This window comes from Monodon monoceros, unplaced genomic scaffold, assembly GCF_005190385.1.
Source record: "Monodon monoceros isolate NGI ecotype Baffin Bay Population unplaced genomic scaffold, NGI_Narwhal_1 Super_Scaffold_6, whole genome shotgun sequence".
In the NCBI taxonomy this organism is placed as follows: domain Eukaryota; kingdom Metazoa; phylum Chordata; class Mammalia; order Artiodactyla; family Monodontidae; genus Monodon; species Monodon monoceros.
Window position 1 is genome coordinate 43,200,013 of NW_021703783.1, and position 24,841 is coordinate 43,224,853.

At 59.7% G+C, this 24,841-nt stretch overlaps 3 protein-coding genes across 10 annotated transcripts; 2 read left to right on the top strand and 1 right to left on the bottom strand.

The window, feature by feature from the left end:
* Positions 1 to 2,373: 2,373 nt before the first annotated feature.
* On the top strand, positions 2,374 to 11,802 carry NXPH4 (neurexophilin 4). The gene is made up of 2 exons (XM_029206367.1): positions 2,374 to 2,544; positions 10,239 to 11,802. The coding sequence occupies exons 1-2, from the start codon at positions 2,488 to 2,490 to the stop codon at positions 11,100 to 11,102; spliced, it is 921 nt and encodes a 306-aa protein (XP_029062200.1). The 5' UTR covers positions 2,374 to 2,487; the 3' UTR covers positions 11,103 to 11,802.
* A 124-nt stretch (positions 11,803 to 11,926) lies between these two features.
* SHMT2 (serine hydroxymethyltransferase 2) lies at positions 11,927 to 19,488 on the top strand. Of its 5 annotated transcripts, none has more exons than XM_029205971.1 (14): positions 11,927 to 12,002; positions 12,650 to 12,747; positions 14,216 to 14,492; positions 15,482 to 15,679; positions 16,176 to 16,255; positions 16,436 to 16,636; positions 16,931 to 17,012; positions 17,098 to 17,220; positions 17,347 to 17,486; positions 17,793 to 17,958; positions 18,155 to 18,254; positions 18,339 to 18,494; positions 18,575 to 18,682; positions 18,805 to 19,488. In XM_029205971.1, the coding sequence occupies exons 3-14, from the start codon at positions 14,460 to 14,462 to the stop codon at positions 18,930 to 18,932; spliced, it is 1,515 nt and encodes a 504-aa protein (XP_029061804.1). In that variant the 5' UTR covers positions 11,927 to 12,002; positions 12,650 to 12,747; positions 14,216 to 14,459; the 3' UTR covers positions 18,933 to 19,488. The 5 variants fall into 5 exon arrangements, with proteins under 5 accessions (XP_029061804.1, XP_029061802.1, XP_029061806.1 ...); XM_029205969.1 differs by having other exon boundaries at positions 17,071 to 17,220; positions 18,805 to 19,073; XM_029205973.1 differs by lacking the exon at positions 16,176 to 16,255 and having other exon boundaries at positions 18,805 to 19,291.
* A 454-nt stretch (positions 19,489 to 19,942) lies between these two features.
* Positions 19,943 to 24,742, bottom strand: NDUFA4L2 (NDUFA4 mitochondrial complex associated like 2). Of its 4 annotated transcripts, XM_029205979.1 has the most exons (7): positions 23,037 to 24,741; positions 22,411 to 22,449; positions 21,606 to 21,842; positions 21,454 to 21,520; positions 21,192 to 21,280; positions 20,332 to 20,392; positions 19,943 to 20,208 (listed from the first exon to the last, which is right to left on the bottom strand). In XM_029205979.1, exons 3-7 carry the CDS (start codon positions 21,779 to 21,781, stop codon positions 20,152 to 20,154), a joined length of 450 nt encoding a protein of 149 aa, XP_029061812.1. In that variant the 5' UTR covers positions 21,782 to 21,842; positions 22,411 to 22,449; positions 23,037 to 24,741; the 3' UTR covers positions 19,943 to 20,151. The 4 variants fall into 4 exon arrangements, with proteins under 4 accessions (XP_029061812.1, XP_029061811.1, XP_029061810.1 ...); XM_029205978.1 differs by having other exon boundaries at positions 21,606 to 22,449; positions 24,593 to 24,742; XM_029205977.1 differs by having other exon boundaries at positions 21,606 to 22,449; positions 23,037 to 24,742.
* Between the last annotated feature and the right edge of the window lie 99 nt (positions 24,743 to 24,841).

The following is a 24,841-nucleotide window of genomic DNA, read 5'->3' on the forward strand; positions in this document are numbered from 1 at the left end:
CGCACTCCTGCAGCGCAGCTCATCCTCAAGCCCAGCACAGCCCCCTCCCCGGTACACTAATTATGCACCTCCAGGCGGACCCCAGCCCAGCCTCTCACTTCCTTCCCTTGGGCTATTCTGCCACACCCCCTCTACCCTCCTCCAGCCGGCTCCTCTCCCTCCCCCAGCGCCTGCCTACTACCCACCACCACCAGCCCCACCCCCTCACTCCCTCCTTCTGCCAGCCGCGCATCTGGCGCCCCCGGGGAGCCACTGATTCTCTGCCTGTCGCCTCAAGATCCTGGGCAGAACGAGAGGGGCCCCCAGCTGCGGCTTGGAACACACACCCTCCAGTCAGCATCCTCCCTCTGCCCGCCAGGATGGCCAGGAGAGGGTCTACCAGGAGGCAGTCCTCAAAAACTCCTCACCTGCCAAGGATGGCAGAGAGACCTAAGATAGAGATGGAGAAGAGACGGGCAGAACCAGAGGCAGAGGCTGATACAGACGGAATGAGAGACAGAGACACAGAGATGGAGACAGGGAGTGGGGTGTGTGTGTGTGTAGCTGGAGACAGAAAGCAGTGACCTGAGACTAGGGAAAGGAGGAGAGATGGGGTGGGTAGGACTCCAGAAAACCAGGACTCTAGTGAAGAGCTTCTGTCCTGGGTGCCCTGAGCCTGAGTGTGCCTACTTCCCCCACCGCCCACTACCATTTCAGCAGCCCTTGTGCTTGGCCAGGTGCAGGATTCTGGATGGAGCCTCTTGGCCTTGGGCCTTCTACCCCTTCCCGCCTCCCTCTCTGCCCCGCCTGCACCCAGGTTCTTGCCTCCTGGCTTCTGTCTGTCTGGGTGTCTCTGTGTCTGCCTCATCTTCTCAGCATTCCTAATCCTTGTTTTGTGTCTGTCACATCCCTATATCTGTCTTTGTGCGTTCCTGGGCTTGTCTTTCGGACTGCCAGTGCCGGCGTACACCTGAGTGCGTGTCCATCTACATATGTGGACATTTGCCTCTCTGCCAAGGCAAGGAAGGTGGGGTCGGTCGTCGGCTCTGAGTACCTGGCTGGGTATGCTTGTCTCTTGGTGAAAGTGTGCATTTGTCTCTCTGTCTCTGTGTGCTTCTGTGTGTGTGTAAACCGAGTGTGTCCATCTGTGTGGATCAGTGCCTCGAGGTGTGTACCTGTCTGTGTGTGTGTGCTGCTCTCTGTGTGAATGTGTTTCTCTCTGCCTGTGTGTTCACCTCTACAGTGTGGCCTGCCCCTGTGATGTACCTGCGTGCATGCCTGGGGGCATGTGCTGGTGTCTCCGGGTATGTGTCTGTCTCTCTGTCTGTCTTTGCTTGTCCCTATCTCTCGCTGTCAAGGTGTCGGTCATACCACAATCTCAGCCACAGCCTCAGTGCATAGCAACAGCTGACAGGTGAAGACTCCTTGGGCAGGAGAGAGAGAGAGAGACTAGTGGGAGGAGGGAGGGATGAAGAAACAGCCAAGAGGATAGGAACAGAGACAGGGCCAGGCTGGAGACAGAGACAAGGACAGAGACAGAGGCGGAAGGGGAGAAGGATCTAGAGGAGCTGATGGTGAAAGATGGGACACTGGGAGAAAAGGGATGGAGGCTGCACCAAGAGGCCGGACAGGCGGCGCGGCTCCTGCCCAACCCCCCAACGCGGGGATGCTCTGGGACGTGTTGAGGGGTCGGCGGTGGGGGGCGAGGGGCAAAGGTGAACGGCGGATCTAGCGGAGGGGTCTTGAGACCGCAGAGGTGCCTTGAAGGCGGGGGTTGGGGGGACGGCGGGCGTCGTTTGTCAGCCCTATTGAAAGACGTGATGGGGTTTCCTTCCGTGATCAATGATTCTCATCTCCGGGCCGAATGAGCCGCGGGGCGCCCATCCATCCCCGTCAGAGCCGCGCAGCGGCAGGCGCCCGGGGCCCCGCCCGCCCTCACCTCGGCCCCTGCCCTGCCTCTGCCCTGGGACCCTCCAGGGCCCGGAGCATCGAAGGGGCCCGGAGCTCCGAAGGACCCTGGTCTTGCTGGGCCGCTGAGCCTCCCCAGGCCCCTGCTCCACCGTGCCCCGCTTCAGGAACAAGGTCCCGGAGCCTCGAGCCCCACTCCCGGCCCTATTCCTCAGCGGTGCACAGACCCAGCCTCTCGGGTACAGGGTGCCCGAACCCCTCAGCTCTCTCCCCTTAGCACCTGGGCCGGGGGCGTGTCTGGGGCGTGTCGGGGTGAAAGTCACCTTCGGTGCCCCCAGCTGGGCGGGAGGGGGCGCGCGGGGCGCGGCCGGGATTGGAGCTCCGCGGAGCCCCGCCCCCCAGCCCGCCCGAGTCAGACCCAACTTTCTCCCCCGCCCGCGCCCCGCCCCCAGCGCCGCTCTCCGCTCCTCTCGCCGCTCAGTCCGCGGGCCGCGCCGCCCGCTCCCGCCGCTTCGGCAGCCACCCCGCGCCTTCGACCTCAGGCCCGGCTCCCGTTTGCCCGGGACCCGCCCCGCCCGCCCCGCCCGGCCTCCCGGGAAGATGCGGCTGCTCCCGGAATGGCTTCTCTTGCTCTTTGGCCCGTGGCTCTTGAGGAAGGTAAGGGCTGCCCTGCGGTAGCGCGAGCGCTGGGGTCCGGGACGCAAAGGTCCCAGAGTGCGAGGGGCTCCGTACGCCCGCCCCGCCTCCCGCTCGGAGCTTCCGAACTTTGCGCGGCGTGGGGGACGCGGACAGACAGATTCCCGATTCAGGATAGGCGCTCTCCCAGCTCAAGTTGGCTGAGGGTCCGGGGGGCTGGTGCCAGGGTGGAGGCCTGACTCGGATCCCGCTCCAGGCGCGGCGCGGGAGGGGACGAAGCCCGACCCGCGAGTGCGCCAGACGGAGCGGGAGTGCGAGACAGACAGACAAGCCAGCAGGGTGTCAGCCTTGCCGTCTTTCCGCGCCAACCTCGCTCGCCTTCCTCGCTGTCTGTCCTTCCGCCCATCCACCCCCGCCTTCTCATTTCTCTTCTCTGCCCTTGTCACAATGCCAGGTGGGCACTGTGTTCCGAGGATACACAGCTCGAACACACGCGCGCACACACGGACTCACACAGATACCGCCGAACTTGGCTACAGTCTCCCATCACATTTCCCGCGGAGACACCATCTCCCCTGCACAACCTCACAGACACACCCCTCTCTCACGCCCGGCGGGTAGGGGGTAAGGGCTGTCTGGAAAGAGTCTCTCCTCCTGTCCTGTCCTCGCCCGCATCTCCCTAGGCTGCCTCCTTCCCTGAGGCTCCAGGGCGAAGACAGAGGCTAAAGGGGCCCCGACTTAATCTGCCTCCCTCCCGACTTGTAGGCTTCGATTTGTGTACACGGCGCGCTCGTGTGTGCTGGTGTGGAGTGCGGGGGTCAGCGTGTGCACCTGTGTGCGTGCCTGTGTCCGGGGCAGCCAGGCTTGGGTGTCTAGTGCTGGGGTCCAGGGTGCGTGTCTGCTGGTGTGGCGTGTGGTGTTGGCTCTGAAGGGGTGAGTGCAAGTGTGCCTGCTTCACAGGGCAGCCATCTGTGCCCCGCCGTGAGTCCCATAATGGGGGCCTAGGCCCAGGACCCCTATCTTCTTCCATCAGCTCCCCTGTCTCTGACTTTCCTGTTTCCTACCCTAAGTGTGACCTACCCAGTTTGGGGCAGACAGGTGGCTACCTAAACCCCTACTCGCTGCACCCCAACTCCCAGACCCTGCAGAATCTGGAAGGGGTGTAGTTCTCCCCACACACCTGGACCCCCACCTGCTCAGCCAGATCGCACTCAGCAGCTCCAGCAGGGCAGGGGCTGCCCTATTGACGCTGGCGATGGAGCTCCCTGATTCTCCCAAACCCGCCTGGTGACCTTGAGCCGGAAGGTGGGCAGAGGAGCCCCCTCCACAAAAACTGCTTCCACTGGCAGGAGCTTCTTTTGGACCTGCTGCCTAGTTCTGCCCATAGAGCTGCCTGTGGGAGGGGGTCTGTGTCCCACAACCGACCCAGGTGTGAAGGCCCCGGGTGAGAGGTGGTGGGGATGGATGGTACTCCCCTGCCCTCCTTTCTAATTCCTCCCCACTCTCCTCTCCCCTCTCCCCATCAAATAAACTCCCCTGTGGACCTATCTGGTTTAATTTCCTTTGCCCCCTGAAGGGGAATGAAACATCTGGTGAAGACTTGAGGGAGAGTAAGCGTGAGGATGTGAGCGATGGGGATGTATCTGAGTGTGCTAGAGCTACCGCTGTGGGCCTCCGTGTTGGAGTCCGTGGGGGAGAGTGTATCTACCATTTAGTCCAGCTTGTGTGCGTGTGAGAAGCTGTGCTTACATGTACGTACAGACCGTGGGTGTGTGAATATGTATAACTGCGTGCGGGAGTGTGTGTAGGAAAGTGTGTGTCTGAGTATCTGTGTGCGCTTGTGTGCACTCGTGAGTATGGGGTGTGCTCATGTGTTTACCCCGAGGTGTGTCTCTGGTGGATATATGTGTGTTGGGGTGCATGTGTTGTCTCTATGTGAGTCTCTGAGGCTTGTGAGTGTGATCTGCTTTCTTGTCATTTTGAGTGCATTTGAGTGTGAGCCTCAGGATGTGTTCATGTATCTGAGTGTGGCTTGTGTGTGTGTGTGTGTGTGTGCGTGTGTGCGTGTGCTCAGGGCTGTCTCAGCGCCAGAGCTGGCACTGGGTTGACACTGGGTAAGAGGCTGGTGGGGCACAGTTTACAGGGAAACCCTAATTGTCCAACATTAACACCCCTGCCGCGCTCACTTGCCCGTCCTTCAGGAGCTCTCTCCCTCCTTCCTCCTTGCTCCAGGCTCCCGGTCTCCTTTCGGGGCCTGCGACTCCTGGCTTCCACTGGCCCTGGGGCTCTGGCCCAGGTCTCCTTCAGGATCTTTCTAACACTGTCTTTGACTCCTCTCTCTTTCTCTGGTCTTCCCCACCCCTTGCCAAAGCAGCCTCCTCCTGGGAGAAGCAGCAGGCGATCAATAGTCACTAATCACTAATCACTAATTACTAATTAGCTGGGGGAGGGCAGGGGCGGGGCCCTGTGGGACCTTCCAGCTCTATCATGCCTCAGGGAAGGATTAGGCTGAATGGAGTCTCTCGGCACTGGCTGGCCCCAGCCCCGCATCTAGCCACCCCCTCCTGCCTCCGTGTTCCCCTCTAGTCCCCCAGCTAATCTCTGGCTGGGCCACTTAGGCACATACAGCCTGGGCCAGGGCCCAGAGCTGTCCGCAGGGATTTGGGGGTAATCAGGGGCCGCAGCTGGGCCACGGACACAGGCGAGGTGGGCGCTGTGATAGCTCCCTTGGGCCAGGGCCTGCGCGTATGGGAGGGGCACCCGCGGAAAGAAGAATTTAAATGGTCTTAGGTTTGGGGTGGGGGAGGAGCTGGAGGTCCAGGACAGGGTGGCTGGGGAAGAGGTGAGGTACTTGGGGGACAGAAACAACGTAAAGAAGGGTCACTGGGGTCAGAGACAGGGTCTTTGGGAAGGGGCGAGATAAACGTTCAGAGAGACCAGGTAAGTGGAGGGGGCATCCTAGGGGTCAGAGATGAAGTCATCGTCGAGGAGATGCGGAACTTTGGACCGAGCCCTGGAACTCCACATGGGCGGGGGCCAGGACGGGAGACAGGGTAACAGAGAGAGGGCAGGGTCGGTCATAGGGGAGGGGTCCCAGGGCTCAAGGGTGGCTGGCCGCAGTGGGGAGTCGCGGGGCTCGGGGTGGGAACGAGCTGCGGGGCGGGGATGGGGAGCAGGGAGCGCTGCCTTGAGCGCTGGAAATTGGCGAGTCTCCCCCTCTCCCTCGCCTACCCCTCCTCCACCTCCACCCCGCCCACTCCCCCTCCGGCTCCAGCTTCGGGAAATTACATCCCAGCTCCGCGGCTCCCACCCCCCCACCGCGCCCCGGAGCCCGCGCCTTTATAGGCACATTTATTGCAATAATAAAGTGAGGCGCAGGGCGGGGGGCGGGGGGCGGCCGTTCCCGGGGGGACTGCGCCGGCTCTGGGAAGCAGGGAAATAAAATAAAATAAAATAAAATCAAAATTCAGATAACGGTGAGCCTTGCGCTGCAGGCCACGAGCAGGCGGGCAGGCGGGGCTGAGGGGGAGGAGGCGCCCTGCCCAAGGGCAGAGCCCGCCCCACCGGCGATCCCCGCCCCCTCACGCTATAGCTATAGTAGGGTCTGGAAGGAGGTATCTTCGGCTCCACCTGCCTGGCCCCCTCCCATAGCCTGATCCTGCCGGTCTTCTGCCTTTTCCTCTGACTTGTCTCCCATACCTGTCCTCAGCTCCTGTCTCCCTGTCTCTTATCTCCTTCCTTGTCCCCCATTCCCCATTCTAGTCCCCATTCACATTCCCCATCCCCAACTCCATCCCCTGGGTCCCTACATCCCTCAATATCCCTGTCTCTGCCCAATAACCATTTCCCATCCCCCGTTTCTGTTCCCACCCCCATCTCCCGGTCCCTACCCCACTCTCATCTTCCCCAATGCCCATCCCTCATCCACCATCCCTGTCTTCCTCCATCCCCATTTTAGTTCCCACCTTGTTCTGTTCCCCCATCTTCATTCTCCTGGCCCCTATCCCATCTGCATCCTAGTCTCTGCCCAATGCCTGTCCACCATTTCTGATCTCTTCATCCCTGTTCCAATGCCTGTCCTTGTTCCATCCTTATCTCTGCACCATATACTTGTGCCTGCTCAGTCCCCTCCATCTCTGTCCCAGTCTTCACCCCAGCCTGTCCAGTCCACCCCACCTCTGTCCTCACCCCCGTCTCTATCCCTGGTTCCCAGCCAGACCCTGGCTATTTCACCCGCCCTGACTGTGGTGCCCGCACCTCTTTCTAGGTGCAAGGGTTCAGTACGCTATTCCCTCTCCTTCCCCAGCCCAGGCCTGGAGCACTCCACCTCCCCAACCACAGGGTGCCATCCCCTCCCCCAGTCAGAATCCTGAGCCACCCCGCCTGACCCACACAGCAGGAGAGAAGCCACCGACAGGTCTGGAGGCCTGGGGGAGGTGTGCCCTGCAATGCGGCTGGGGGGCCGACAGCCTGATCCTCCCGCATTCCCAGCGGTCCCGTCCCAAAAGAGCCCCCACCCCCACCCCAGTGGAGTTTGTTCAGCAGCAAAAGGCAGCCTCAACTCCCCTCCGATGCGTGGGCTCGCTGCCTTGGGGGCAAAGCACTCCTGGCTCGGCTCCCGCCCCGCCAGGGCCCGGAGGCGTCTGGTGAAGCGCACCCCCATCCTCACCCTCCCACTCCCTCCTGCCCCCCTAAGCCGACAACCAGGCTAGCCTCTCCCCTCCGCAAATGTCACTGCACCCAATTATCTTAATTAAACCAGCTCTGAAGTGAGGGGGACCCTTCCTCAGACAACACCCTGCTCCCACTCTCATTCGTAGAGGGGGAGGGACAGCACCATGGATTCTAGGCAAAGACGGACTCCCCTATCACCTTGCTTTCCCCTCCCTCCCAACCCCACCCACGGTTGGAGACAATCTGAAGGATAGAGGGAAAGTACCACAGTTAGACAGACAGAGAGAAAACCAGAATCACAGAAGGGGAAAATTAGAGACAGAGTGAGGAAGAGACAGAGACAAAAAGAGACTGAGAGAGGGAGAGAGAGAGAGATGGAAAAACAGTGAGAGGGAGAGGGAGAGCAAGAGAGGGAGAGCGAGCGTGCGGGCAAGGAAGCCAGAGGGAGGATTTGATTTGATTTGATTCCATGTTCCCATTTCTCGGCTCGTTTCCTCGAAGACTCTCGCCCCTCCCTGGCTGAGCTCTCCGCACAGGGTGGCTTCGGCCGCCCACCGCCCCAGCCCCGCACCTCTTGCCTTTGATCTTGGCTGTGTGCAGCAGCGGGTGGGGGGCGCGGGCGCCCAAAGCCCAGGGATTTGCCAGGATCAGAGAAGCGCAGGCAGCACTTTGGGATCAGAGTGGGGGGACACCTGGTACCCCTCACAGCCCAGCCAAAGCGCCTTGCCTCTCCCAGCCCCTGCCTGGGAGGAGTCGCTGGACTGAAGCAGTCGACAGGTCCTGCACTGGGTGCAGGACGTCTGGTGCTGCTGGAGTGTGCTGGGAGGGGATAGCTCAGAGGCATTCGGGGTCATAAAAGCAGGCTTGGGGGCCGCTGGATGCCCTGGAAAGAGCTAGTGGTTGGGCCCAGAGGGGTGAGGAGATTAGGTGTCAGAGTTCAAACGACGCGCCCCCAACCATTCTTTGACTTCCCCTGGAAGCTTCACACACTCCCTCCTCCAGGGCTCAGGCCCTGCCCTCTCTAAGCCCACCTCCTGGGGCCTTGCTCCGTCCTCCTGCTCCCCCGTGGCCCTGGACCCCTTCCCCTCAGCCCCTCTCAGGCCCACCCTCCGGGGGTGAGCCGCCTGCTCAAGCTTGTCAGTCTGAGTCAATCACTCTTGACGCTTCCGCCCCCCTCACCTGAGCTGGGAGGAGAGATGGACGGGAGGAGGAATGAGGGGGGCGATAAATATGTATGATGAGCGGGTGGCGGCGGCATTAATAACCCGGGATCGCAGAGCTGCGGGAATGGGGACCAGGCGGTGGAGATTCTAGCCCAGCAGCTTGACTCTGCCATTCCTGTCCCTTGTGGACACATGGTGTATGCAAACAGAGGGGGACACCCATGCTGCCTGGCCTCTTTACCTACCCAAAGCTCACCCTGCAGGCCAGTGGGGGACACCCCCTCCCCAGACCATTCATATACAGCTCACACATATGCACCCCCCAGGGGAACAGAATGAGACCACAGTTGTTATATCATCGTGGACACACTGACACACACCCTTGAGGAAGAGCTTGACACATGCACAGAGGATGATAGGAGCTCACACAGGGAAAGTGACACCCTCAGTGAATCACACACAGCCACCCTTAGATATACAGCCAATCCAGGCATACAACTACACCAGCCACACAGATGCAACTACCACAAACTGAAACACAGCCTCACTCAGATCAACACACACAGACAGACAGACACAGCCAACCCAAGCACATATGCAACCCGGACACCTATACATAGCCATCACAGACGAGTACAACAGACATTCGGCCACCACAAGCAGGCAGACACACATAACACAGCCTCCTCAGACTGATACACAGGGGCATACAGATACACATAGACACACACACACAACCACCATGCACAGGCAGACACATACACACCCATCAGCATAGGTTGAGACGAGCACACGCACGCGCACGCACACACACACACAGAGTCATCACTCCAGGCAGGCAGGCACATATGTACAACCCTCTCAGGCTAACAGAAATACAACCACCCCAGACTGACACACGCAGTACTCCCTGCCCCCCAAGCCGAACCCACACGCAGTAAGGGCCACACTGAATGGCCACAGCTAGCACAGTCTGACTGACACACTCTGACATGCACAGCTCCTCTCCCTCTCCTCACTGGAGCAGCATCTCCATATTTCTTCCTCTCGCTCTCTCGCGTCTCCTTCGCTCCCTCTCGTCTCCTTCACTCCCGGCCACCACCCCACACACCCACACACACCCCCGCTCCGCCCCAGATAATTGATGGCCCGGGCCTGCCCGGGCAGCTCTCGCCTCTGGATCCATCTTGTACTCCCCCATGCTGTCTCCCAGATCCGTGGCCACCTGAGACACACGGAGACGGGTAGGGGCAGGCAGGGGGTAGTCTTCCAGCACGCTCCCAGCCCAGGGAGACCACCAGGCGGCCTCCCCCACAGCAGGAGTGCTGGAGGCAGAGAGGGGTGCCCACGTAGCTCCCAAGCCTCAACCAGAGCACCCGGACTCTCCGCTGCTCTCTACAGCTCCATTGGTTTCCCTTGCTTCTCCACACAAGGGAGTAGAGGCTGAGGCCCGGGTGAGGACCCTGGTCTTGGCAAAAGTGTCGGGAGGTCTCACTCTTTCTTGATGCTGGACATTGACAGTGGTCATGGCCTCCCTTTGCCGGAGTCCAGCTTCTCCCTGGCCCATTACTCCCAACCAAGCCCGAGTCCACAGCTCCACTCCCTATTCAAACCCACATTGGCTTTGGCCTTTTTGGCTTTCTCAGCCCTCATCAGAGTTCTGAGAACACAAGGATTCTCAGTGTCATTTCACAGATGTAGAAATTGAGGCGAGACCACACAGCTTGAAAGGGCTGCAGGCCCACTCAAATGCGCACTCCCTGAGCAACTGCTCCGGGCGGCCCGATTCCATTTGGTTTCCTAGAGGGACTGGCGTGGCCCTGGCGGGTGGCCCCAGACAACCCCAGCGGCTCTCTTTTCCTCTTTCTTCGTCCACAGGCTGTCAGTGCCCAGATATCAGAGTCCGGGAGGCCGCAGTACCTGGAGCTGGGCCCGGCCACGGCGGGAGAGGGAGCCCCTGGCCATCGGCTCCCGGCGCCGCCGAGGTCCTCCGACGGCCTGGGCACCGCCCGTGCCTGGAGCTGGGCCTGGCCGGCTAACCACACCCGGACACTGGCCCGGGTTGGGGTGGCGGGGGCCCCCGTGCAGCGCACCAAGAGAAAGCCGTCTATCAAAGCGGCCCGCGCCAAAAAGATTTTCGGCTGGGGGGACTTCTACTTCCGGGTGCACACTCTCAAGTTCTCGCTGCTGGTGACGGGTAAGATAGTTGACCATGTGAACGGTACCTTCAGCGTGTACTTCCGCCACAACTCGTCCAGCCTGGGCAACCTCAGCGTCAGCATCGTGCCGCCCTCCAAGCGTGTCGAGTTTGGGGGCGTCTGGCTGCCGGGGCCCGCCCCCCACCCTCTGCAGTCTACGCTGGCCCTGGAGGGGGTGCTCCCTGGGCTGGGGCCCCCGCTGGGGCTAGCGGCCGCGGGGTCGGGGCTAGGGGGCACCCTCGGGGGCGCGCTGGCGGGTCCGCTTGGGGGCGCGCTGGGAGTGCCCGGGACCAAAGAGTCACGCGCTTTCAATTGCCACGTGGAGTATGAGAAGACGAACCGCGCTCGCAAGCACCGCCCGTGCCTGTACGACCCATCGCAGGTGTGCTTCACCGAGCATACGCAGAGCCAGGCCGCCTGGCTCTGTGCCAAGCCCTTCAAAGTCATCTGCATTTTCGTCTCCTTCCTCAGCTTTGACTACAAACTGGTGCAGAAGGTGTGCCCAGACTATAACTTCCAGAGCGAGCACCCCTACTTTGGATAGCGCGCCCCGCCCTCGCCCGGGCCGTGAGCTTCCCGCGAAATCCCGGACTCCCTAAGTGGGACCTCTCCCCGTACCCCGCAGCTCCTGTGGCCGCGTCCACCCTTTCCACTCTGGGGCGGAGAGGAACAGCCCTCCCGGGGACCATCAGTCTGCGCGGGTCCCCTTTTCCTTACTGGGAGTGCCCACGAGGCTGGGGGTAGCCCCCTTGGCTACAGCCCAAAGTGGAGGAGCAAGAGCGCAGCCCCAGAATAGGCGGGGCTTGGAGGCGGTCCCAGCGTCTCCTGCGTCCACATTGGGTCCTCTTTACGCCCTGGCGCTGGGCTGGATACTCCCCTTGTCCGCAGCTTTAATAACGCCTGGCCTGGCCCCCTCATCCCACCCTGACTTTCTTACCCCCAGGTACTTGTCCTCCACCCTGTACCCACGTAAAGACCATAAATGCCTATAAACCGTGGCCTAGTCCCATCCCCTCTGCTTGCCGTATGCCTGTCCCCCTTTCCCCGAAACCCCAATAATTAGGGTAGCGGAAGCAGAACTCCTGGGCATAGGCGATCGACCCGGCCCCTGCCCTCCGCCCGCCTCCCTCCGGTCCTTGCCATCCTGCTCCACCTTTCCGGCTGCTTCCTCTCGGTGATGTTTTTTTTTTTTTCCTACACCAAAACAGACGGGAAAGGGAACAAAATAAAGTGAAATCCAATACGCGTCTGTGTGAGACCTTTGTAGGGAAGTGGGTGGTGGTGGTGTGGGTTTATGTCTGGCAGAGACCTGGCCAGGGCCTCCTTCCTCGGCGGCTCGTGGGGAAACTGAGGCAAATATTGACGGAGCTAGCACCTTGGAGGTCATCCAAGACCAGATCAGATACAGATGAGGACGACCCTTGGGGTTGGAGCCCTGCCTGAGGTGGGAATTTTCCTCCCAGAGGTGGGCGAAGTGAAGCTGCCGAAAATAGGATGGGGATTAGACCTGACAGCGGACCACCAGCGGGCTATTTTGGGGGAGGAGGTATAAGGCCTTGAATGGGATGGAGATGTAAGGGACAGCGTAGGCAGAGCGCTGACAACCTGCTAAGCTCCGCGGGGCTGGCGGGAGGCGGCAGGTGGGGCGGGGGGAGGGGGAACGGTGTTTTCGGCATCTGGAGTCATCGATCTTCCTTTTCCTTCCTAATTCCGTGGGCGCTGAGTTTGCAGACGGTTGGGGGAGGGAGGGAGAGAGGCAGGGAGGCCTGAGACGAGGGGGTGGGGGAAGGGACGAGCGCGAGTTTGGAGAGCCCAGCAGCGTCGCTGCTGCTTGTCGTCTGCAAACGCAAACAAGGGCCCCTTCAGCCAGCTGCCCACCCTCCCCACCCACCCCGCCTCCAGCTCACTCCTGTCGACACAGCTGCTAATTTTATCCGCCCCCAGCCCTGGCCCGGGCGTTAATTGGCTGCGGCTTCATTAGCAGTTCTCAAGCTCAGCCCCACCACCCCCCCGCCTCCCCTCGGGACCCCTGACTGGGGCGAGGGAGGAGGTACAGACTAGCTGAGGCACAGAACGACATCTCGTCCTCAGCCTTCCTTCGCCTTGAGTCCTGGGTCAAGGTAAAACTGGAAGACAGCAGTGTTCTCCGGAGGATTGCCCACTGGCTCCAGCGGGAAACTGAGTCGGAGGTGAGTCTCACCCAGACACACCTGGGAGTGAAAAGTCAGTATGGGGAAAATAAATAGGTGATGGATGGATGCATAACAGGATCAACTGAAAGAGGAAGGTGGGAAGTGGTTCTGGGTCAGAGATTATAAGAAGGAGGGGAACCCAGCAGACTCCCAACACCAAGCTTATTACTGGAAAAAGCTGAAAGCACCTGAGGCTAGAGTGGGAGGGAAGGAGGTTAGAGCTAACTAAGGGGGACTTCTGAGGCCTGATATGAGAACCAAGTGGGAATGACTGGAATTAGCAAGTTAGCCCATCTGGGCCTCAGTTTCCTCCCTTGTAAAGCAATAATAAAATAGCGTGTTCTGGGGGTTAAATGAGACTTTGCAAGTGAATAGGCTTTGTGACGGATTGTCCTCCCCCTCTTTGACTCACAAACCTATCTCCTCCAATCACCATCCTCTCCTCTTCCTCCCCCTGCTCTTAGGACATCTGGGCATCTGGGAGCAGAGTAAGGTGCCTCTGCCTGTAATTGCATTTGTTGTTCACCTCTTGATGGACCGGCAGTCAGTGACCTATTCTGATATTTCCACAGCTATGGCATGCCTAGCATGGTGAAGGGGCGCAATGTGTCTGCTGAATGAATGAATTGTAATGTTGTAAGGCAGTGGTTCTCAAATTCACTGCTTATTAGAATCACTAAGGAGAGGTTTTGTTGTGTTTCAGCGTGAGTGGGCAAATGCCCATTCTTTAAGATCCATTGAATTAGAACCTCTGAGGAAAGGCTCCCCACTCATATATTTATATCACATTTCCGAGCCAATTCTGATGTCCAGGTTTGGGAACCTACTCCTGGAGGGATCGATGAGTCCCTCCCCTAAAGGATGAGTCCAGATGAAGTCAGGCTACAAGGAGGATCCCTTCCAGCTCCAAGGATCTATAGCCCTAGGATACAAAGAGAGCTCCGTGATTGCTGGAGCAGCAAGAATGAATTGGTAACAAAATTCAACAAGTGCAAGGAAAGGAGGGAGCACCTCAGTCAGCTCCCGGATGTCCCAGGGAAAGAGGAGACAGTCACGGAGGAGGCAGGTTTGTGAGGATGGGGGGGGGGGGATGATCCATCCAAGAGCATGTTTACATACAGCCTCATATAATTCCCACATGTTATTTTATTATTGATTTATAAGTGAGGAAAATGCAGCTCAAATAGGCTAATTTGCTAGTTAGTCCCAGAGCTGGAACTTGAACTTGGGTCTCTCACTCTTCCAAACCAGGGTGCTTCCCAGTGCAACAGGGCTCTTCAGCTTGTATAGGAGTCGTTGTGTTTCCCAGAGAGCCTAATAATGCTAGGTTCACTCAGTAGACACCCAATAAATTGTTGCTGTCTGGACAACAGACAGGAAAAAAAAAGATAAAGAAAGAAAGAAAACCTTGAAGAGCTTCAGGACAACGAGGAGATGGGGCGGCACTGGATCTCTTTTCTTTCAGGCAAAAGCTTCTGACCCTGGGGCTACAGACGGGAAACGAAAGTGAAGAAGAGGGAAAAAAAAACTACAATTCCCAAAAGACCATAAAGCGTCCACCTTACGCATGCGTAGGCCCCGCCCTAATTCTGTGGCTTCCCAGCAGCTCTTTTCGCGCATGCGCTCTCCGATCAGTCTTCTTCCAGCCCCTCGTTTTCCCCGGCCGGAGTTGGTGCCTGGACCTGCTGCGACCTTCATCTCCGGTTGCGATGTTGCTCTTCTCTTTGCTCTGGGCGACTCGGGTAAGAATGGGGCTCCGGAGGCTGGGTGACTAGTAGGAAGTAAGCTCCCCTCCTATCCTAGTTAACTATTCACAAACTTGGGTTCTCTTGGCTTTTAAACGCACGTGGTCTGGGTCCTCCGGGAGGGGAGAGCGGGAGGGGAGAGAGAATGTGCAACTAGGGGGTCCCTGAGACCCCCGGCGCACGCGGGGTGATTGGGGCCCCTCTCCATTCCGGTAACCAGATGCCCCAAGGCCTTGTGACCGCCCATTTGACGTGGCATTAGGGAAGAGAACTGTGGACCCTGTGCTGACCAGCAAGAGGGGTTCCTGGCCTGGACCGGCGAGCTAAGTCTTTCCTGCGAGCTCTGAGCCATGCAAATGATGCAGCTGGTCACCCTTGCTTGTATCAGGGGTCCCGCGGCTCTGTGGGCTGGAAGGAGGTGGAAAGAGTGGGGAGCACAAAAGACAAGATGTGGGTTTTGGCTTCCCTGCCAGCAGTCCACCCCCAACCCCGTACACACACCTCTTCCCCAGGGGCTGCTGAAGGTCTACCCTGGCACCTCCGTTGCTCAGGAAGCCACCAGCTCGTTGCCCTAACTCTTGCCAGTTTGGTTGCCTCCCACCCTGACTGGGGTATCACTTTGTGAAGGCTCTGCAGGAAGACCATGTGTTTCTGTGGGTGGGGACTGCCCCTGAGCTCCAGAGACATAGGCTTCTAGAGGACAGACTTTGCCCGAGGCTTTGCAGAGTGGTTCAAGGGCAGAGGTGGAGGGAGAGTCTGAGGTGAGGTGAATGGACCGAATCAGAACCACCCCCTGGACATTGATCTCAACCTTGGCTCTAGAACTGGCTTTTGAAGGTGGAGGTGGGAGTGGTGAGAACTGGAACAGACCGACGAGACAACTGGCTGCTGGATATGGAGCCTGAGGTCCTGATAAGCGTGGCTGAGGGTTGTTGACTGTTTTTGTCTGGGCACTTTTTCTTTGACCCTGTCTTTTCCTCCCCCAGCCTCTGCGGAGATGTGGTCGGCTGGTCAGGATGGCCATACGGTGCCAGCACAGCGAGGCAGCCCAGACCCAGACTGGAGAAGCAACCAAGGGCTGGTCAGGCCAGGAGAGTCTATCGGACAGTGACCCTGAGATGTGGGAGCTGCTACGGAGAGAGAAGGACAGGCAGTGTCGTGGCCTGGAGCTCATTGCTTCAGAGGTGGGGCCTGGGAGAGGGGCCAGGGCTTAGGCCACCGTGGGTGCTGCAAGTAACAGGTCATCTTCCTGCTATTTCTCCAGCTCTCCCTTTCAGACTCAGGGCCTTCCTGCTGGACCTCATCTTCCTCTCTTCTTACTGACCTCTGAAGCAAAGGCAGGGCCAGTCTGGCTTATGGGATGGGGCATTAGAAAGCTTCCAGAGCCTCCCGGGGCTCCTATAGTTTAGTCTGGTCCCTTTTGCATCCCAAGAGGAAAGAGAAGCTTGGAAGCACAGGTTCAACTGGACAGGTGGCCTTGCTGGAGACACCTATCACAGCAGCTGGGTTTCTGAGGATGCTGCTCTGGGCCTGCCCCAGGCCTGGCACGGAATCCTAAATGAACAGAGCTTTCTGTAGAACCCAGCTCCTCCCTGCAGCCTGGGCTCTGGCACGATGGGGCTGTGGGATCCAGGGAAGGGGGCTCAATACCTTCTGACATTGCCCCCTCCCCCACCCCAGAACTTCTGCAGCCGAGCTGCGCTGGAGGCCCTGGGGTCCTGTCTGAACAACAAGTACTCGGAGGGTTATCCTGGCAAGAGGTGAGGGCTAGGCACCAGAAGGCTGGAGGACAGCCTCAGGGATGGTGATCCCAGTGGGGGACACCTGCCTGTACCTTCCTAGTGTGCATAGAGAAGTGGCCTTCCCAGTCCTTTGCTGCTGGTCCAGGGGGATGGTGGAACCCTTTCTCTGTGCCCTGATCTACTCCCCTCCCGTTGCAGGTACTATGGAGGAGCAGAGGTAGTGGATGAAATCGAGCTGCTGTGTCAGCGCCGGGCCTTGGAGGCCTTTGACCTGAATCCTGCTCAGTGGGGAGTCAATGTCCAGCCTTACTCGGGGTCCCCAGCCAACCTGGCTGCCTACACAGCCCTTCTGCAGCCTCATGACCGAATCATGGGGCTGGACCTGCCTGATGGGGGCCAGTGAGTATAGATGGGGTGGGTGATGGGCTTGTAGGCAGTATGGGCGTGGGAGAAGATAATTTGTTGAACACCTACTGTGTTCCATGCGGATGAAACAGGGCTCTCCCAGTCCTGCAAGTTCCAGGGAATGAGGAAGATAAGACCCCAGAAAGCGGTGCCCAGAGCCGTGAGGGTGGTGCCTGCTAGGAGCAGTGTTCCAGAGACCCCGGCCTTTGGAGTGGGGCAGGAAGGGAGCCGCTAAGTCTGAGTTATTCCACTCTGAACCTGCCTCTACGTCCTCTCCTCCCCTCCCAGTCTCACCCATGGCTACATGTCTGATGTTAAGCGGATCTCAGCTACATCCATCTTCTTCGAGTCTATGCCCTATAAGCTGAATGTGAGTGCTCTAGGGTGTGGGGAGGGAGCTGTGAGGAGCTGCCCTGCTTTCTTCTTAGGGCTTTAGTTTTTTTCTGTCTGTCCAGCCCAAAACCGGCCTCATTGACTATGACCAGCTGGCACTCACTGCTCGGCTCTTCCGACCTCGACTCATCATAGCTGGTACCAGTGCCTATGCTCGCCTCATCGACTATGCCCGCATGCGAGAGGTGAGTGGAGGGCTGGAGTACCCGCCCCTCCCTAAGGGCTGGTGGGGAGATTTTGGAGGAGGGGCAGCCTTGGGCAGGCCTGTCTGGGCCCTCCCCAGGCTGAGGCCTGTCTCTGTACCTGCCCAGGTGTGTGATGAGGTCAAGGCACACCTGCTGGCGGACATGGCCCACATCAGTGGCCTGGTGGCTGCCAAGGTGATCCCCTCACCTTTCGAGCATGCGGATGTTGTCACCACCACCACTCACAAGACCCTTCGAGGGGCCAGGTCAGGCCTTGCCTCTCACTGCCTTCACTCCTGGGGCGTTGTTGGGCTGGATCTGAGGAATTCATTCCCACCAGAAGCCCAGTCTATGACAGTTCTCCTTCTCTTGCCCGTGGAGGCAGTTCCCCGGCAGGGGGTTTGGGGGTGGAGGTGAGGGCTGCTCCCTTCAGCCCCTGGAGTCTTGCACACAGAGCACAACTGTGCTGGACTCTAGAGCCTGCGGGGCTGGGCGAGCCAGCTTCCTCTGTTCTCCCCACCCCCTTGCCCTTTCTTTTCGGCTTAGCTTCTGACCGCCTACCTCCTGCACAGGTCAGGACTCATCTTCTACCGGAAGGGGGTGCGGGCTGTGGACCCCAAGACGGGCCGGGAGATCCCTTACACGTTTGAGGACAGAATCAACTTTGCTGTGTTCCCGTCCCTGCAGGGGGGCCCCCACAACCATGCCATTGCTGCGGTGGCTGTAGCCCTAAAGCAGGTTGGGGAGCCTATTCTTGTGGGGTGGGTGGGGCATGGCCTACAGGTTCAGACCCTGCACCTTGCCAACTGAAGTTGGAGCTGATGGAAGGGAGGTGCCAGGATGGGAGGGGGTTGGGATGGGGTCACACTATGCTGGGGGTGGAGGGGCAGAAGGGGCAGGGCTTAAGGTGACAGTGCTGCTGTCTCATCTCCAGGCCTGCACCCCCATGTTCCGGGAGTACTCCCTGCAGGTTCTGAAGAACGCTCGGGCCATGGCTGATGCCCTGCTAGAGCGAGGCTACTCGCTGGTGTCTGGTGAGCCAGGGGGTAGGTGAAAGCCTCTGTACCCTCAGGCAGAGGCCCAGGACTCAGTACTTCCTGCTTACTGTCCCCCCTCAGGTGGCACTGACAACCACCTAGTGCTGGTGGACCTGCGGCCCAAGGGCCTGGATGGAGCTCGAGCTGAACGGGTGTTGGAACTCGTATCCATCACGGCCAACAAGAACACCTGTCCTGGAGATCGAAGTGCCACCACACCTGGGGGCCTGCGGCTGGGTGAGACCTGGGTTCCAGCAGGGAAGGGTGGCTGCCAGGTGGGCTTGGGCCATGCTGATCCTCTCCTGCCTCTCTCCCAGGGGCCCCAGCCTTGACTTCTCGACAGTTCCGTGAGGATGACTTCCGGAAAGTTGTGGGCTTTATAGATGAAGGCGTCAACATCGGCTTGGAGGTGAAGAGCAAGACCGGTGAGTGGGCAAGCCCTCCCCTGCCCCCACCCAGTTTACATTCACTGTCTCCCCCCTCCTTCAACTGATCGAATGGCCTTCCCCAGAGCTCTGACCACTTTTCTTTTCTCCCCCATCTCTAGCCAAACTCCAGGATTTCAAATCCTTCCTGCTCAAAGACCCAGAAACAAGTCATCGGCTGGCTGACCTCAGGCAACGGGTGGAGCAGTTTGCCAAGGCCTTCCCCATGCCTGGTTTTGATGAGCACTGAAGGCACCTAAGAAATGAAGCGCACAGACTGACGTTTATTCCTCTTGCCCCTACCTGGACAAGTTAGGGGTGGGGGTAACTGCCTATCTTCCAATTTTTCGCTGGAGGAGGGGAAGGCCGCCCACTTAAGGGAAAAAGCGGGTATAGTTCCCCTTCCCAGGATTTGTAGCTGAGGAGGTTTCTTCTTGTAACAAGACTTAGAAGGAAGAGGCTTGGGGCTTTCTGCCCTAACCTCTCTCATTATCTCAGTGTTATAGACTCCCTGCCCTCTCTTGAGGAGGGGGAGTTGCCCTTGTGAGCCAGAGGAAGGAGTGGGTAGGCACCCTTCTTTCATTTTTATCTAATAAAATGCTGACCTGCCCTGAGCTTCTGTTACTGTGGGAGGGGTCCCCTGGGCCAGGTGGTGATTTGTCTCCCTCAGCATGTCCCTCCCTTCCCTCCCACCACTACCACGAGGACCCCTGGGGCTGCAGTCTCCTCTCCCTCTGATCAGAGCCGACACCAGACGTGATTAGCAGGCGCAGCAAATTCAATTTGTTAAATGAAATTGTATTTTGCCCACGGCTGCTTCTGTTTGATCCCAGGGGACGGAGGGGAGCAGGGAGGGGTGGGGAAGGCAGGGGGAGGCCCAGGTGCGAGGCAGGAGGGGGTGCCCATTGGCACGGGAAGCGGGGGGCTTGGGCACTGGGAGGAGCGGGCTTCACTTCCTTGGGCGTAGGTGCCTCATCACAGGCTGGCTGGGCTGTCGGTGACGAGCCTGGTGGAACCCAGTTCAGCCAAAGTAGCACCGCCCCTGGGCTGGTGCCCAGAGCCTGGGCGAACGTGGGGCCCGCCACGTCACTTGGCACTAAGGCCTCTGCTTGGTCTTGGCTCTCACGTAGGCCATGCTCCACACGTAGTGTGCACCACACCCTGTGAGGCCCGCGGGGCAGGGGGGCTGGCATGGGCCTTTTGGGTTGCCCAGGCTACTGCCTACCCTCCTAACTCCCCCTTCCCTCCCCCCTCGTGGGACTGAAGCTGAGGGTCAGAGGTGCTTCCGCTGCTGGGAGCAAGGGAAGAGGGTAGGGGTGGAGCTGCCTCCCCTCCTCGTGGGAACTGGCCTGTGTAAGCAGGAGCTGGACAGGGTGGCTAGAGTGGTGCCCTGCGGTGGACGGTGGAGAGCTGAAGAAATGAGTAGGCTGGCTGGTGGTGGTTTACATCGACGTGCTCTGCAGCCAGGCTTAGAAGTCTGGCCGGTCTTTCTTCAGTTTCTTATAGTCAGTGGAAACTGCAAGGAACTACAGGAGAGAAAGGAGGGTTGCACCGAGTGCCCCAGGCCTCCCTTTGCTGGGGTGGGAGGCGCCAGCTGGGATCAAGAGATGAGCGGACGGAGGTGCAACCCTGAAGCCACTGGGAGTTACCTTGTACTGGTCATTGGGGCTCAGGCGGTTCCAGGGCTCCGGGTTGTTCTTTCGGTCCCAGCTGTGGAGAGGGAGGGGGAGGGTTAGGGTTTCCTCTTTGGGAGCTAGGACTCTGTAGCCTCAGGGCACCCGCTGGGTCTGCGCCCCCGCCCCAGCACGCCCCCTCTTCCGCGGAGGTGGGGGGCATTTCCCAGAGATTGAGAGGGGAGGGGTCACGTTAGCGGGTGCTGACAAGTGAGACAAGAAGGCTGTCAGCATTGTCAGCCTGGGGCCAGGTGACAGACGTGACAACCCGGCCCAGGGACTCCCGCCTGCTCCTTGTCACCCCAGGTTAGCCCCATAGAGCAGAGCGGTGGGAATCAGGCAGAAATCCCGAGGCGCTGGGGTTGTAGTGATGTGCCTCGAATTCAGACAACGCCGTGGGTGCTCCTGCGTGCTGAAGGACCCTACACTCCCGCCGCCTCTGGCGGGGCTTGCGGTCTCCGCGCCGCCCCGGCCCCAAAGGCGCCCCCAGCAGCTCACCCGGCCACACCCCCAGCGCTTGGGCGGCGAGACAGAGGTACCAGAAGGCCACCGGCGGCCAGCAGAGCGGCGTCACCATGGCAACGCGGCCGGGAGCGGTGCTAGTTCCGCAGCCCAAAGCGGGCCGAGTCGCCAGCCACTGAGGAGTGAGCTGTCTGGTGGGCCCGAGCGAAGGCGGGGGCCTCGCAGGTCAGGAGCGGGCTCCAGCCCCGAGATACCGCTTGCCTAGGGATTCTCGCGAGGACCCCTCATTCCCACCATTCCTGGGAGGCCTGTGCGTCCCTGTCTCATCTTGCCCCAGCCAGGACCCCTTCCTGCGTCCCAAGCCCGGCCTTTACCAGACGTCGGGGCTGCGCACCGCGAGTCGCAGCAAGTAGAGCGTAGCGCTGCCCATGCCCAGGCCAATGAAGCCGATCATCGGGATGAGCTGCGGGAAGACAGAGGGAACTTTCAGGGGCAGCCCCCTCCCAGTCGCCCTTTACAAGCTTTTCTGCTCGGCCCGCCCGCTCCCCCACTCCGGGTCCGGCGCCCCCTCCCTTCCGTGAGGGAGGACCGGCAGCCTCCCACACCACATTTTTGCCGTAGTCTCCCTCAACCTACTGCGAGTCTGTCTGAGGTGGATTCAAGGGACACGGAGGGCATATTGCAGGGATGGACTGAGGGCACCCTGAAGAAATATTAGGAGATTTGGGGGTTGCCAGGGCAGCTAGAGAGTTAGAAGGTAGAATCATGGCTCCTGGGACCAAACTCACCCCGGGATGTCTCTTGATCTGCCGGTAGAAGCGGGCTCCGAGGCTGGTTCCTGCCATGTCGCCTCTTCAGTGTCTGGTCCTCTCCAGCCTCCCTGCTCCCTTGCTCCTCCTGGGGTCCCGCCCCTCTCTGGGGAGGGGTCAGCCCAGCCCAGCCTGGCCCAGCTCGGCCGCTTCATCAGACTTTCCCCGCCCCCAATCTCTCTCCCTACGGCAGTTCCAGGCTCGCTGGGAAGAGAACTGTTGGGGAACAGGGGCATTTCTGCTCATCCATTCTCCACTCCAAGGGGTCAGAACCTGGCCCATGGGACGTCATCATGCTTTGGGCTTTGGGCTGGTCCAAGGGAGAGGCCTCTCAGACTCTGACTCACAGACTGATTGAGGGGGATCCCGAAGTGGGAGGAAGGACTCACCATGGGACAGGCAGACAGACCTCCAGCAAAGTGCAGGTGGGAGTGTTCACAGGTGGGACCAGGAGGGGCCAGGAAAGAATGAGGACATCTGTAATGCTTCCCTGACACCCCTAGAGCCACCCAGGAGCTGGCAGGTCTTGGGGGCCCTGGTTCTGTTTCCCTCCACAGTATAGTGGGAACAGGAGGGGGACAGATAGACCAACAGCACTAAAGCTGCCCCAGCCGCTCTAGTCCTGGGTGGTTTCTTCAAGTTGCTTTCTCCAAGTTGTGTTGTGATTAGCCTGGAACAGTGTTTGGAGGCCAGGGAAGCCGGGCATTATCTTACACCTGACTCAGAATAGAATAAATCAGTTGGTTAAGTTTGGGGGCTAGAGAGACTTCCTTCCCCTGCCTACCTGGGTTAGCCATCCAAGGAAGCCACGTTCTGTCTCTGGCTGTGATGGAGAGAAAGAGAATGGAGTAAAGGAAACAGCTGAGGAAAGACAGAAAAGATGTTGAAGGAGAAAAGAGAAAAAGACACAGACAGAAGCGTCGTAGAGCGATTGCCTCCCTTTACGCGACCAACTGGGGTATATGAACTCGCGTGTATGCTATGTTGTCAGGGTGGGAAAGCTCACTGCCACCATCTTCGGGAAACTGGGGTCCTAGGGACCCAGGAGCGCAGCCCTAACCACCTCTCCCCACTCCACGCTAACCTCCATCCTCCCTGCCTCCCCCACTGCTGCCCTGGCAGCCCATCCTACAGAGCTCTCTCACTTCTCCCCTCCAGAGCCTCGTGGTGCCCAGGCAGGGGCGAGCTGTGCACCCACCGCTGTGCCCCTCAGAGCACCGAGAGGGAGAAGTCCCTTTCTGGGGGCCCTCCTGCTTTCGCCCCGAGCTGATACCTCCCCAGCCTCCTGCGCTGACAAGCGCGGCTGTAATTAGGCTGCGGGGTCCCGAGCTCTCCGCCTCCCTCCGGCGGATAATGAGATAAAGTGTCAGAGACACGGCGAGAACAAAGAGACAGAGACTCAGTGCTTACGTGTGTGGGGGACGGCGGAGGGCGACTGACGGGATGTCAGAGCCTGGAGCAGCGCAGAGCCCGGCCCTTCCTGAGGACCCGCACCTCCAGGGCTGGGTCAGGGGCTGGGGTGTCCTGTCACCAGTGCCCCTTAGCCCTCCAGTCTCTGGGACTAAAAATCACTCCTGGAGCTCGAGCTCGAGTGCCGCACAGCTGGGCTGCACATCGGGCTCTTGTGGCACAACTGGGGCTCCAGGATGCCGATAGGTATGTCTGGCCCCTGTACCGCGCCCCTTTGCTTCTTGGGCCCTCGCCCTCCTTCCGGTGCCCTTTCTTGTGAGTTCCAGTGACCCGGGCCTAGCGCATTCAGGACCCTCTGACCCACTTCTTTCCTTGAAGCCGCCGTTGATCCTCCTGCCTTGGGCCTCCGCCGGAGTTCCTTATTACATTACTGCTTTCGCGCTTGCCTCTCCGGGGCTCCTTGACCCTTCACCTGCTTCTGGCACTTGTCTCTGACCCCTTGTCGGTGACCCTATTTCTAAGGCCCCGCCCATCTCTGGATCGTGGTCTCTGGGGCCAAGCTGAGACACAGAACTCCTTGGGTTCCACATCGCATTTCTTCCCACCTCCCCGCATTTTCCTACCAGAAGGACTCAGGCCACGCTGACCGAGCCGACAGAGGTCATTAGCTGCGGATTAGGCGTGGCCAGGGGCGGGCTGGGTTCCCACTGGGATCTGACTCTGAACCCTAAACCTTACAGACACTAATCCGCGCTCTGGTGGAGCCGAACGTCAAAAGCAGCTGGACTCCGCGGAACAAGTTGCCAGCGGGGCCGTGGGTGCGGGCGCCCCCTGGAGGCGGAGCTGCTCTCAAGCTCTTAGGGGGCGATGCCTCAGGCGCCCCCTATCGGGCTGCGCTGGCCCTGCGCCCCGCGGCTTTTGAGCAGGTAAATTAGTGCCAGGAGTGTCGGTCCGGCTGGCAGGTCAGCCGTTCCTGCCACTTCCACCGCCAAGGCAGTGGGTCCCTCAACTTCCACTCTTCTGTTGTGAGGTGGGGCCGAGTGAAGGGAAGGAGAGGGGACGAGGAAGCTCCCACTTCGCCAGCTGCGGGCACCTCAGGTTCAGGCCAGTTTCTCTCGCCAGGCGGGGCTGCCCCAGATGCCCGGGGCTCCGCCTCCGCCCCGAGACTGCTCTCTGCCCTCTGACCCTACCTGCCCCAGTCTCTGGCTGCCCATTTTTTCTGGGTCTGCTTCAGACCCTATCACTGTCTCTCTGTTCCTTCTCATTCTGTCTCTCCCTCTGCAGCTCTCTTTACCTGGCTGTGTCCCCCTGCATCTGTTTCTGTGTCTCCCTCCGTTCGTCTCTCCTTCCCTCTACATTGCTCTACCTCGCTGTGCCTCTCTTTACAAATGCCTCTTCTCTGTCACTGTCTTTCTCCCCCCTCCCATTCCCTGGTTCTATTCCTATTCTCTGCCTTGCTGCCCCTGGGGTTCTGCAGCAGTCAAACGGGACAGCCTGGGGACACCTCGGGGCACTGCCCAGGGTCCCCTTCCCGGTCACCTCCACACGCCCGTCACCTTGGCGCGGGCTCCTTCTTCCCTCTGCAGCAGTGCGGCGTGGAGGGGGCGCCAGGGTTGGAAGACACAGTGCCCAGCATCTGCTCGGGAGCCCCGGGGCCCCTGACCCCCTCTGCCGCTATTAAGGACGCCGGGTCCCGAGGCTCTGAGATGATCATGATTGCATCAGCCAGACAGCCGCGGAGCCGGGAGCCGCGCAGCGAACGAACCAGCGAGACAAAGACGCCTGCGCCATCTGTTTATGCAAAG

Bases quoted from the DNA above. Each gene is read 5' to 3' on its own strand.
- SHMT2 (XM_029205969.1), top strand. From the start codon at position 14,460: ATGTTGCTCTTCTCTTTGCTCTGGGCGACTCGG. The intron at 15,680-16,175 runs GTGGGGCCTGGG...CCCCCACCCCAG, and splicing joins TGGAGCTCATTGCTTCAGAG to AACTTCTGCAGCCGAGCTGC. The intron at 16,637-16,930 runs GTGAGTATAGAT...CTCCCCTCCCAG, and splicing joins GACCTGCCTGATGGGGGCCA to TCTCACCCATGGCTACATGT.
- NXPH4 (XM_029206367.1), top strand. From the start codon at position 2,488: ATGCGGCTGCTCCCGGAATGGCTTCTCTTGCTCTTTGGCCCGTGGCTC. The intron at 2,545-10,238 runs GTAAGGGCTGCC...CTTCGTCCACAG, and splicing joins GCCCGTGGCTCTTGAGGAAG to GCTGTCAGTGCCCAGATATC.
- NDUFA4L2 (XM_029205978.1), bottom strand. From the start codon at position 21,862: ATGCCCCTGTTCCCCAACAGTTCTCTTCCCAGCGAGCCTGGAACTGCC. The intron at 20,393-21,191 runs GTAAAGGCCGGG...CCCTCTCCACAG, and splicing joins GTGCGCAGCCCCGACGTCTG to CTGGGACCGAAAGAACAACC. The intron at 20,209-20,331 runs GTAACTCCCAGT...TCTCTCCTGTAG, and splicing joins GCCCCAATGACCAGTACAAG to TTCCTTGCAGTTTCCACTGA.